The sequence below is a fragment of the Kogia breviceps genome, chromosome 16, assembly GCF_026419965.1.
Source record: "Kogia breviceps isolate mKogBre1 chromosome 16, mKogBre1 haplotype 1, whole genome shotgun sequence".
In the NCBI taxonomy this organism is placed as follows: Eukaryota; Metazoa; Chordata; class Mammalia; order Artiodactyla; family Physeteridae; genus Kogia; species Kogia breviceps.
In genome coordinates this window covers 15,365,901-15,378,244 of record NC_081325.1, presented here as the reverse complement: position 1 = coordinate 15,378,244, position 12,344 = coordinate 15,365,901, and the positions used below count along the sequence as shown (strand labels likewise).

General features: G+C 43.3%; 1 protein-coding gene across 8 annotated transcripts in view; it reads right to left on the bottom strand.

Moving 5' to 3' along the window:
- COG6 (component of oligomeric golgi complex 6) overlaps nt 1-12,344 on the bottom strand; it is a 336,439-nt gene that overhangs the window by 244,588 nt on the left and 79,507 nt on the right. For 6 of the 8 annotated variants that reach the window (XR_010837125.1, XR_010837124.1, XR_010837126.1 and 3 more), the window contains one exon: nt 9,955-10,089. Coding sequence is in view for 1 of the 8 variants with exons in the window: in XM_067016224.1 (XP_066872325.1) it covers nt 10,083-10,089 (7 nt within the window). In the remaining 7 variants the exon portion in view is untranslated. Of the gene's footprint in view, nt 1-9,949; nt 10,090-12,344 lie in introns of those variants that run through there. The other 2 variants (XR_010837127.1, XM_067016224.1) reach the window with 2 other exon arrangements.

Below are 12,344 nucleotides of genomic sequence, written 5' to 3'. Positions count from 1 at the left end.
TGCAGAATATTGGTGTGTAGTACTTGGGGAAGACTCCTCTCTGATTTGGACAAGAGTGGGGGTGCCCACTGGTCACTGCAATCAGCATGGGCAGCATTCTACACCCATGCCAAGTGAGAAATTCAACTCTCTTATTTATGACCCACACTACAACTTCTAACTAAAATAAATCTCCATCTGATTTAAATTACCCTAAGCTGCCCACTGTCCAGTGTCTCGAAACTATTATTGCCTATAGTTTTTTTGGATTTGGAGTTGTTTCAGACAAGAGGGTACATCCAGTCCCTGTTACTCCATCTTGGCTGGAAGCAGAAATCTGAAAATCTCTGACATTCCTCCAGCCTCTTGAGAAGAATAGGTTTTTAGAAGTACAAAGCATGTGATTATTCTTATGCTTTGCTATATAATGGGTACTGTTTTTTTTCCCCTTTACCACATATGTGTGGTTGCTCGTTTTGTAACCACGAAGTCTGTAGATATTGTCAGGATTAGATTTAAAAGCAATTAACCATCCCACCGATTCAGCCGGGGAAGAACAAATCCACATCTTCATGTTAAGGACCTAAGGGAAAGGGACACCAGAGCCAGGCAGAGTGGAAGGGAAATTATAAAACTGAACAAACCATGACAGGATCGATTTTCTTTTTAGGTTTTAATGGGTTTGCTAGTCTGTTTCTAATATTTGTTAAAATCATTGTAACATATATATTTGGACATCTGTCACTCAAAGAGTTAAGCCAGCCTCCACGGTGGGGCTCTGGAGGCTGGTGACCCTGCCAGGTGCTTTTAGTAAAAGGGAGGTAACAAGGGAGGTAACAATGTGTCTAGTACATACATATTGTGGGCACACTTCGGCTATTCAAACCCAGACAGAGGAAATGGGGGAATGGAGGTGGGGAAGGGGGAGGGCTCAGAAAAGGAATAAAAAGAGAAAATGGCCCAAAACTCTCTGCTGTGGCTCTTCATGTGATGAAAGCCTGCATTGTGTGAAGCTGTGAGTCAAAAGAAGAAGGTTATTCAGCTATTGCAGACTGCATCTAAAATATGAAATAGCTCTCTTCCAGCCTCTTTGCTTCTCATGCTACAAAACAAGTCCTTCTCATTAGCTACCACTTTTCTTCTACGGCACAGTCATTTCACATTTTCAGGGAAAAGAATTTAATTTTTTAAAACCTCTCTTCTCTAACCTGTCAACCAAATTTGCACGTTCCAGTGAATTGGGGTGAGTGCTTGGTCCTAATTTGATGTTTGCCAAAAGCGTCCTCCGACCCTAATAAGCATCCATGGATTCTGTGGGGAGCGGTCCTCACGGCCCCTTCTTCTCTAAAGCAGCTCCCCTCGGCGTCCCCAGCCCCCAGGTCCTTCACCACCATCTATTTTCCTTGGATGAGAGCCTCCCAGTGAATAGGAAACATTTTTAAGAGGGGGTGGGGTGTTGTGAAAGAGATTGAGAGGCCAAATGGGGCCTTCGGAGGAAAAAGAATTCGGCATGGCCGGTATAACTCAATGGCATTCACTGTTGCAGAAAGTAACGAACTTTTTACTTAGTTAGCAGCAGTTCACCTCGCGTGCTCGTCTAATTGGAGAACGTTTTCCAAGAAGAAAAGAGGGGTCGGGGTTCACAGCCACGCATCTGTGCGTGGCGCTGAGGGGCCACCCGCCTTTTCTTGTGTAGACTTTTGTGCAGGGAAAAGACTCTGCTCTTTGTGTCTCTGCCTGGTTCCTTGTGAGCCATCCTTTCATGGGAATAAACACCAGGGGAAATTATGTAGTGTATAATCCGTTTGCAAAAAGGTAAATTTTGCCTGAAAACTCTGTGCTAGCACTTGATCATAATATTCTATGTCCGAATAGCTTCAGAACTCCCTAAGTAATATTTGGGTGTACGTAAATTTTCCAAATATTCATCCTGAAGCTGAGTCTTCTATTAAATTAGCTCAAAGCATAATACCTTGAGAAACTACATTAATATGAATACCCGACCAGAAATAGCAATTTTCATTTGTTGTATTAAAATCGATAAATTACTTCACCCCATACTACCTTTGAATAGAAGGGACAGTTCTTTCAGGGAAGGGTCGGCCCCAGGGCATGCATGCCTGAGGGGGACTTTTCTGCTTCCTGGGGGTCTCACCTTCCATGGAAACAAATCATTATGTTGCTTTATATATTAAAAGTTCTGAACTTTTAACTTTAATTTGGTTAGTTATCAGATTTGGGGTATCTGTACACCCTATCAAATTTCTTCTTCTCTCTTTTTGAAGACAAGCTTGCTGGTGTGAGGGCTGTTCCCGTGAGGAGTAGGTAGTGATTTGGGTTTCTAGTTTGAACAGTGTGTTTGTAAGTTAAAAATTCAAAACCCTCTCCTTATTTAACTTCCTGACACATGGTCTTGGAATATCACTGTGAATCTGACTGTGGCAGACAGCAAATTAATCTTTCTAAGATCCTACATGGGTTAAAATGCTAATCATTTTTTGGCCTTCAGAAAGTTTCTTCCAATTTAGGAAATACTGTGACTTACTCATACTAGATACCTACTAAATATTTATTAATTTGATTTAATCTAGGATAATATCTCTAAGGACTATTTGGAAGCCAGATTATTGAACACTCCCACAATGTTTCTTCCTGATAGCTCAGTTCTCAGGAACCGAGGTGGGTAATTCTGAAGTGATTTCTGGCCCTGGATGCCTTTCCTATGATGTCAGAGACACAGCTTTCTGAGGTGACTTCAGGACAGAGCTCTGGAGAGGCCCTTCCTCAGGGAAGCCACCCTCAGAATCTGACAGGATCTATTTAAGGGTTCTTGGGTGGCTCCTGATGGCTCAGCTGAGATTTATACCTTTGGTTTCAGCAGGACCCCCGGGTGCCGTTTGCTTTTCCTCATTACCATATGCCATTGAATCTGAGAAGTCACACAGTCTGGCTGGCACCTTTCCAGACCACTTCCTCTGGTGAGAAAATAGTGAGTCTTCATAACAAAGAAGAAAACATACTGCCTGTCCTGAATCCCCAGCATAGGCAAGAACAGTGTTGAGGTTCATCAAAGCCCAACAGGAGGGTGTGGAGGGAACTCTGTTGCTAGTAAGCAGGATCAATCTAAGGGGAACCCATGCCTGGTGCCAGCAGACATTCCTCTTGCTTCCAGATTAGCTCCGTCACAGGCTAGAGGGTCTGGAATAGAGTTAGTAATCAGTGTAACAGTTGCTAATACTTATTGAGCACTTATCATGTATCCTGCGCTCTTTCAAGGTCTTTCCACTAATTCATTTTATTCATACAACTCTATAAGGCAGATACTAATATCATTTCTATTTTACTGAGGAAGAAACTGGAGCACAGAGATTTTAGATAAATTGCCCAAGGTTACACAGTGTGATGGTTGGAAAGTCCTCTTTTCAAAAAGTGGAATATAATTCTCCCCCTCGCTCGGTTTGAATCAGACTTAGAGACTCAATTCGAATGAGTAGACTGTGGTGTAAGTGATGGAATACACTTCCTAGGTTAGGATAAAAGACATTGCCCCTTCTTGCCAGCTCGCTCTTGGATCGCTCACCCTGGGGAAAGCCAGTCATCACATCTTCAGAACTCTCCCCACGTGGGAAGACGAACAACCAGCACCGTGTAAGTGAGCCAGCCTGGAGGTAGGTCCTTCTGCCTCAGTCAAGCCTTCAGATGACGGCAACCACACGACAGACCTTGAGCCACAACTGCCCAGCTTAGCCACTTCTAAATCTCTGACCTATAGAAACTGTGAGCTGTTTATTGTCTGGAACTGCTAGGTCGGGGTAATTTGTTATGCATCAATGGATAACTAATACACATAGCTTCTGAGGGTCAGGGCCAAGACACCAGCCCAGGGGGTCTGAAGGCAGAGCCCACAGTTTACCGCTGTCCCATTCCATCTCTGCTTATACAAAGGAGATTATCTGATGAGCTCAGATTCCAGAAAAAGTGTTCAATAATTGGGAAGACAATTTAAACCCAAGCTCCTGAACATCCTGTGTGTCTAGACCCTTAGAAACCCAATGATGGCAATGCTACACATCAGCTACATACAGTTACTCCTTTCCTTGGATGTTCTGAATGAATCCTGATAGAGACCTTTTGCCTTATCCTGCTTTTTCTAAACTTCAGACAGACATTATCTCTCTACTACTTCAGACAAGCCTGTTACCATATAATTTATCAGATTGAAGCTTCCTTTAGTGCCATTTCTATCCTGAGGCTATACCATAATCACCTTAACCAAATTGGATACTGACCTCAAGTATCAGGCTTCTTTTATCATCTATTACTTTTAGGCTGGGAGGAAAATAGAAACAACTCATCTCTTAGATCCTATCTAAGTGATCTTAGATAGGATCACTTCTGCAAGGGGTTGTTTCCCATTATGTGTTGATTAGGACTGCTTAACTTTCAGAAAGTTGACCTTCTGCTGCCACCTTGCTGATACAACAAATGTTAATGCCCACAGCACTGGGCTTTGCACAGAGTGGATGCTTAGGAAGCGGTAGGTAGTTCGTATCTCTCTCCCATCACACCTCACATGAGCAATCAAGAGAAAGTTAGACTTCCTCAGAACTTGTTAGATAATTGTCAGCAAATCACCATCATTTGACATAACCCCACTGGCTGCAGCAAATATGTGTTCTCCATTATCAACTTTTCAGTGTCAAGGTGTCTGGAGCATCCATTCAGACACAGAAGGTACTTGATTACTTACAGTCAAAGGCGACAGGTAGCCTTAAACATATTCCAGCCAAGAACAGCTAACCTGACCCTGGAATCTCAACACTCATTGCGTCTCACCAGGACAGAATCCACAGTCACGATCTCCTGCCCCCACTCCTGGATGTTTTTGGCGGTCACGTCACTTCCCTGCTTAAAATCCAGAACAAAGTCCAAGGTTTTCACCACCAGGTAATACAGAGTTTTCTACAAGCGGACCCTGGCCTAGCTTACCTCCCAACAATCCTCGTGATTTTCAACTTAAAAACACTGAACTCTATGTAATTTCTCTCCAACTTCACACGCCCTTTCTAACCCTTTAAGGATTTGGTGTAGAGTTCGTCTCATCTGGGATATCATCCTCTCACCCCACCTGGCCTCTGCCTTTGCCCCCTTCTCTTCACTGCTGGACTGGACATCCTCCATGTTCCAACAACACTCTGAAGACAGCCCCATGCACTGGGTATGCTATGCTGACATTACCTGTTTGAATGCTTGTCCTCTCCAGTACATTACAAGCTTTGTCAAAAATGTAGGGTCATATTTAACTTTGCATTCCTGGTATCTGGCGAATAGTAGGTACTTAATAAATGAGATAATGTATACAAAGTATTTAACACGACACCTGACAAGGTAAGTGATCCCTTCACGTTGTTGCTGCTGTTGTGAATTTGTTGAATGATGGTTACTGCTCACCTATCCACAAGCAAAAAAAAAAAAAAAAAAATCTCTGCTCCCTCCCTTCCAGGCAAAAAGTGAAGAGAGAAAGGCTAAATGAAAAGAAAGAAACGAAAAACACACTGTTTCATAGAAAACAATGAAGAATCTAAAGACACTAAAGATGAGCAATTAAATAGGCTAAATCAGATGAGATTAATGAGAAAATCAAACAAAGCAAGGGGAATTTGTCAAACTTTCCTAGCAGCCCAGATAGTCTCCACTTGGAAAGCAGCTTTGAGGGACGTGGTAAATTCCCTACAACCTGAGTCACTAAAAACTAGACCAGACAAACCACTTAAAAGTACACAGCAGTAGACTTCAGGGTACCGGCAAGAGTTAGTAGGCTTTTCATCTTTAATTTCTCTGATTCATTCATAAAATATTTATAATAAGGCTGCAAAACATTTGTTACATTTTTTCCCATTGTTCGCCTTCATTTTTCCAAGGGGAAAATGAACAGTGTTAATGTTTACTCAGCTAAGACTACCAGGCAAGGGGGCTGTGCAACTCCACAGTGGCTAATATTTAACAATAACACTGGAAAAGATAGAGACAACCATTTTACTGGAAACTTTTTTTGACACAACCTGATTATTTTGATTAGGTCTATATTGGGGAAAAAAAATCTTGGGGCAGATTGCTACTTGGTATTTGTTGACTTATTCTTTGAATAAAATTGGTCAGAATACATATTCTTAAAATAACAACCACACATGACACACAAGTTATACTTTATTTCTCTTGTTCCCTCACTCCCTCCTCCTCCTCCTCCTCCTCCTTCCTCTGCTTGTTTGTTCCATCTAATGGTTCCTAGAAACAAAGCCAGACACTAGAATAAAAGAGCTGATATTACTATTCTCTTGCAGTTGTTTTCTTTAGCTTTTTAAAAACAGTCATATTTTCCCAACTCTTTGTTGATCAGAATTTTGCCTAAAAAATGTCTTTCAGAGTATCTCTGAAAACACTGTTTTAGAATATTTCCAGCTCTCACTTTAGCTGGCATCTGGATGCTTTGTTTTGATGTATTAAGATGTAATATTACATGAAAAAAATAACTAAATTCTTAGGGTTTTTTGACCCACTTGAGCACCTAGCTTAGATGTTAGAGGTGAAGGGAATGGATCTCCACTACAATCCTCTCATTTTAGTGCTGAGGAAACCAAGCCCCTGGATGTGCAGTAGGGTCACAAAGCTAGAGTGAGTCAAAGCCAGGACCAGAACCCAGATGTCTTCACTCTTTGTCTAGACCTTTGTCTGTTATACCAAGGATTAAATGGGTAGAGATCACTGCGTTATGTGGGTTTTTTTTCTTTTTCTCCAATCCAAATTTCAGCAAAACAACTGTCATGAAACTAAGAACAGCTAACACCCCGTGAATGCTTATTATGTGCACTGCATTATTCTACACTTTTTATGTGTTTGAGCTTGAGTCACAAAACCATTATCCCCATCTCACCAATGAGGAAAATGAGGCACAAGAAGGCAATGTTACTTTGCCAGGGTAACCTGCCTTAGGTAGCAGATGACAGAGAGAAGATGGGACTCTAAGGCCTGGGCTCCAGAGGCTGTGTACCCACCACTACACCTGATGGCTTCTCGGTAAAAGCAGACCTTCCATGGGGGCTGGGAAAGCAATGGAAATGCCTATTCCCCTAAGTGTTGATATTTCATTGATACTTCAGTGTCATTGTTGTGGCTTTGCATTTTCATAACCCCTATTTTACATAATCATTACTAATGAATTTGAAATCTCACTTCTTTGGAATTTCCTGAACATAACCATGGTGATTTCTCAATAATGTGAAAACACAAACTTTGCAAATTTTGCATCTTTGTAAACTTTCTAGGTGTAAAATATTAAAAAGTTTGCCTCAAACTGCTGATAAAAATAATTATAAACAAGAAGATTGACAAAAGAACCAGTATAAAAATCTATAGGAAAGAAATTTCTTAACATCCAAATCCACAGATCAAAGAGAAGAGCTTTTGAGAATAATGTAAGTTGTACCAAACACTAAACATAGTTCTCAGAGTTTTTCAAAACCGTATTTAAGGGCTTCCCTGGTGGTGCAGCAGTTAAGAATCCACCTGCCAATGCAGGGGACATGGGTTTGAGCCCTGGTCCAGGAAGATCCCACAGGCTGCGGAGCAACCAAGCCCATGCGCCACAACTACTGAAGCCCGCGTGCCTAGAGCCCGTGCTCCGCAACAAGAGAAGCCTCCGCAACGAGAAGCCCCCGCACCGCAATGAAGAGTAGCCCCTGCTGGCCGCCAACTAGAGATAGCCCACACACATCAATGAAGATGCAATGCAGTCAAAAATAAATAAAATAAATTTTTTTTAATCTTTAAAAATACCCCATATTTAATGTGTATGTTATATTCTGTTCTAAGCACCAGAAATAATTGGTAAGAACTTATAAAAAATAACTTTCTATTAGAAAAAAGGAGTCTTCAAAATGTACACTACATTTATAAAGTTTTAAAATTATATGAAGTTTGGGAAAAAATAGAGAATATGGAAGACTTTGAAAGTCGAGACTAAGGTTTCCTTTGGCAAATATGAACTTGGGGCTTATTGGTGAGCATTCTATAAACAGCACGCTCTGGTTTGCCCTATTAATACAGTTAGGGAAGCAGTTGGCTGGGCCCTTTCCTGCGATTAGACAATCTCGCTCTGGGAACCGAGGGATCACTGTGGGGTTTATCCACTCGGCACACACCCCACACACGTGGGTGTTCACCTAACCATTTTACACTAATCTACCCAAACTCCTTACCACCTTCGTGTTCCCTTTCATGATTCATTTTTAGGTACATTTCGGCCAAGAGTTAGATATCATGGAGCAAACAACAATGTCAGTAGATTCATAACTTCCATTTCCACCTGGACTGATAAGAAGAGTACACCACGATAGGTTTTACCCAAGCTATCACAGCATTTCTTATTCTAAGGAATGCATTTACTTTTAAATAATAAGCAGCTGATTATTAGGTGGATGGTGCTCAAGTCATAGGAAAGAATTAACCTAGTTCTACAAAACTACCAGCATTAAAAGTATCCTGATTGAAATTAGGCTGGAGCAGAATTTCTATATTCCAATGACTACTATACTCCAGATAACGGACCAAAGATAGTGGCCCGGCTCTTTACTGACTGGGCACTGCCAATCGAAAATCAGATAATCTTCAGTTCAGAGTTTGTATTTTGTTTTCTTTTCCTCCTGTTCTAATCGAAGCAGATGTAGAAACAGATAATCAGCTTCTCATTATTGAAAATCACTGTGTCCCGGCCTCTGGTTGTTAGTGGAAGAATATATAAATGGCATAAAATCTTTTTTTCTTTGTCAGAAGAAGAAGAGCGAGCCAGTGCGCAAGGCTCTCACTGTTAGGGGAATCCAGATCACACGAAGCCCTCTCCCCGCAAACAGCCAGGGAAGTCCATCTGGAAAGTGCTCATTGCTGCTTCAACCCCAGCCCAAGCCTCTTCCCAAGAAACAAGTGTACATAAATATCCCAAATGAGCTGCACTCTCGGAAGGCCACCCTCCTTCCTCCGGTTGCCTTGGAGACAGATTTGCTATTTCTCCCTGCCCGTAGCTAGGATGGAAGTAAGAGTGGAGAGGTAAGAAGAGCAGAGAGGGGACGGAACTGCCTTTGAGCCCTGCTCTGCCACTGGGGAACGAGCCTCAACCTCTCAGACCCTCCTGATTCTCACTGAACAGCAGCCATACCGATGTCTGCCTTGTGGGGTTTAGGTGAGGGTGAGACGTGAAATATACAGAGTGCCTGGCCCCAAAGTGGTGATTCAAAATGGCAAGTGTATAGAAGGAATTCGGTCCCTGGGAAATGGACAGGAGTATAGGTCTTTACTAGCGGTCGCTGGTCTGAGACTAGGACCTCCGGCTAGAGTATTTGGTTGCTTTGGAAAACCCTTCAGGTCCTCAGCAGGGGCAAGGGAGCCCAGGGTAATAGGAAGAGGGATGTTTTTCTGTTTTCTAAAGAGAGTGTAAGTGCAGTCAAGTACTTGTGTACTGGAACCATCCATGAGAGGTCAAGAACTGAGTTCTCAGGCCAGGAAAGGGAGTCTGAGAAGGGTCTCAGAGCCAGGAAGTAGATGGTAAATTATGTGACACTACAGTGCCAGGGATTCACTTCAGCAAAGTCCATCTCAGGTGTTTATTGAGCACTTCTCTGAGATTCAAAGACCAAGTCAGTTCAACTAATATTCAGGGGCTGGTGTCCCTGCAGAGAACACAAAGTAAGACCCAGCTCTTGCCCTCAAACAATGAAGAGCTGAGGAAATAAAGACGATAAGCTCCCTTGAGGGCAGGAAACATGTCTGAGACATGTTTCTCCTGCAGAGACAACACCTGGGCCGATACACTTCCTCAACTCCCTGCTCCAGGGTCCAGCCACCACTCTCTGTGATGACCGTGTGCTAGGACTGACAGCAGGGCAGGGTCTTACGGGGGAGACCTGGGGGAAGGCTGAGGCTCACCGCACACTCCACCTCCGTCTGGATGCCTCCGGGACAATCACACCTGGCTGATCTTGCTCGACATCAAGACGGTGCACACAGAAGTGCTTGGAACTCTTGCAGTGTGACCTGAGTGGGGCGGGCGCCTTTCAGCATCTGTGGGAAATAAGTCGGAAAGACGGTTGGATCAGTGACCTGCTGAGAGAGACTCCGGAGGGCAGGCTGGGCCCTGAGTCACTGGGAATCGGGGTGGTTCTCATCCCTCAGTCTTGAGTGGAATGACCCCAGCGGTGGCACTGTGTCCTCTTGCTGGCCTGTGCAGGCGGTGGGGCAGGGCAGAGCCACAGCTGGGCCCTCACCATCTGAGCGGCAGCCAGACAGACGTGAGGCCCAGTCACCGATGAGCAGCTGATGCCTGAGCCCAGAGAGGTTTTTTTTTTTTTTTTAGTGAAAGTGAACATTAAAAAGACGATTAAGATTATCAAGTGAGGTCTTGTAGAAACCAGAGGGGAAGACGATGAGGCAGTGGTGAAAACGCCTGGTGAAAAAGCTCCTCGTGGGGCTTCCCTGCTGGCGCAGTGGTTGAGAGTCCGCCTGCCGATGCAGGGGACGCGGGTTCGTGCCCCGGATCCCACATGCCGCAGAGCGGCTGGGCCCGTGAGCCATGGCTGCTGGGCCTGCGCGTCCGGAGCCTGTGCTCCGCAACGGGAGAGGCCACAGCAGTGAGAGGCCCGTGTACCACACACACAAAAAAAAAAACCAAAAACGTGGCGAAATTAAAGCCCGTGATCTGAAGCCTTTCTCATTATGAATGAGCCTTTCACAATTTAATTCTTGAACTGTCCTTAAAGCAAATTTGACAGCGAACTTTGTTCGGTATCCTGGCTATTGGCTACAGCCACCTCCGCAGACCCAAATGGATTTCTTTTTGGTTTTCTATAATTGAGTGGATTATATTAATAACATAGAAAGGAAAAAATGAATGAACACGTACTAGGGAGCATGACACAGTGACCACCTAGAGGGGTGGGATAGGGAGGGTGGGAGGGAGGGTGATGCAAGAGGGAAGAGATATGGGAACATATGTATATGTATAGCTGATTCACTTTGTTATAAAGCAGAAACTAACACACCATTGTAAAGCAATTATACTCCAATAAAGACATTAAAAAAAAAAGACAAAGTGAGGAGGTGGGGAAAGCACTGGATCCAGCAACAGAAGACTTGGGTCTCAGTCAAGCTTCTGCCAATTTACATGACACAAGTCACTTAATTGCCTCTAACGCTGCTCAGTTTCTTTATCTGTAAGACATGGGAATAGAAATAACATTTAACTATGAGGACCTCAGTGGGGAGACAATGATAGGCCTTACAGAAATGTGCTTTGTAAAAGGCCGGTCCTAACGTTACTGCTTGTAGCATCATCACTAGCTGTCTCTGAGGGCAGCTCCAATGAGAGGGAGTCTTGGTGTAGCTCGCGCTGTCTATGGGGCTCTGAGGGCACAGGTGTTCCACTGACAGCCCAGAGAGAAAACCCAACTGATCTGTACGAGATACCAGCAGTAGTGGTGGGTGTTAATTAGGTAAATCACCAAATTACCACCTCTGATACAAACCAGAAAATGTTTATGCCTTCTGATATCTTACTGATCTCTCATTTTCTTTGCAGGACAGATTTAAATTGTGAATGGTACTAAGTAGCTAATATCCTGAACAACAGCACAGGGGATTTTGGTTTGTTCCACTTGGCACTGGGTTGCTGGGGGATGCTGCATTTTCATAAAGCAAGGAGTTTGCCAAGGTGAACACTAGATATTAGGTACTGCACTCAAGTATTTCCCCACACTTTACAGATGAAAAAACTGAGGCTTAGAGGAGAGAACAACTAGTTTTTGCAAGGTCCCAGAGCCAACATCTGGAATTCATATCCAAATAATGCTCTTAACCGTTGTGTCACATTGGACATAGAACACTTAGGAATCTGAAAAAGCGCAAAAGATACTGCCTGGCTGCAAGGCCTACAAGTTGGTTGAACCGCTTTAGAACACAATTTGGCACTCATAATCTTGAACATTTTCATGCTCTACAACCCAGAAATTCCACTCCAAGATAGGGGAATTCTCGCGCATGTGCACTGGTATATGTACACAGGAATGTATGGAAGCATTGTTCATAATGAAAACCAAAAAAACAAAACAAAAAATATCAAGAAAAGCCAGAAGTTCCTTTGATGGGAGGATGGGCAAATAACTTGGGATATTATACAGCAGGGAGTGTAAGTGAACTGCAACTCAACATAGCTGCAAAGATGAATCTTTAACATTACACTATGTGGAGAAGAGTAAGTTACAGAAGGCTACCTATAGAAGGACACCATTTCAATTAAACTCAAAGCAAGCAAAACTAACAAA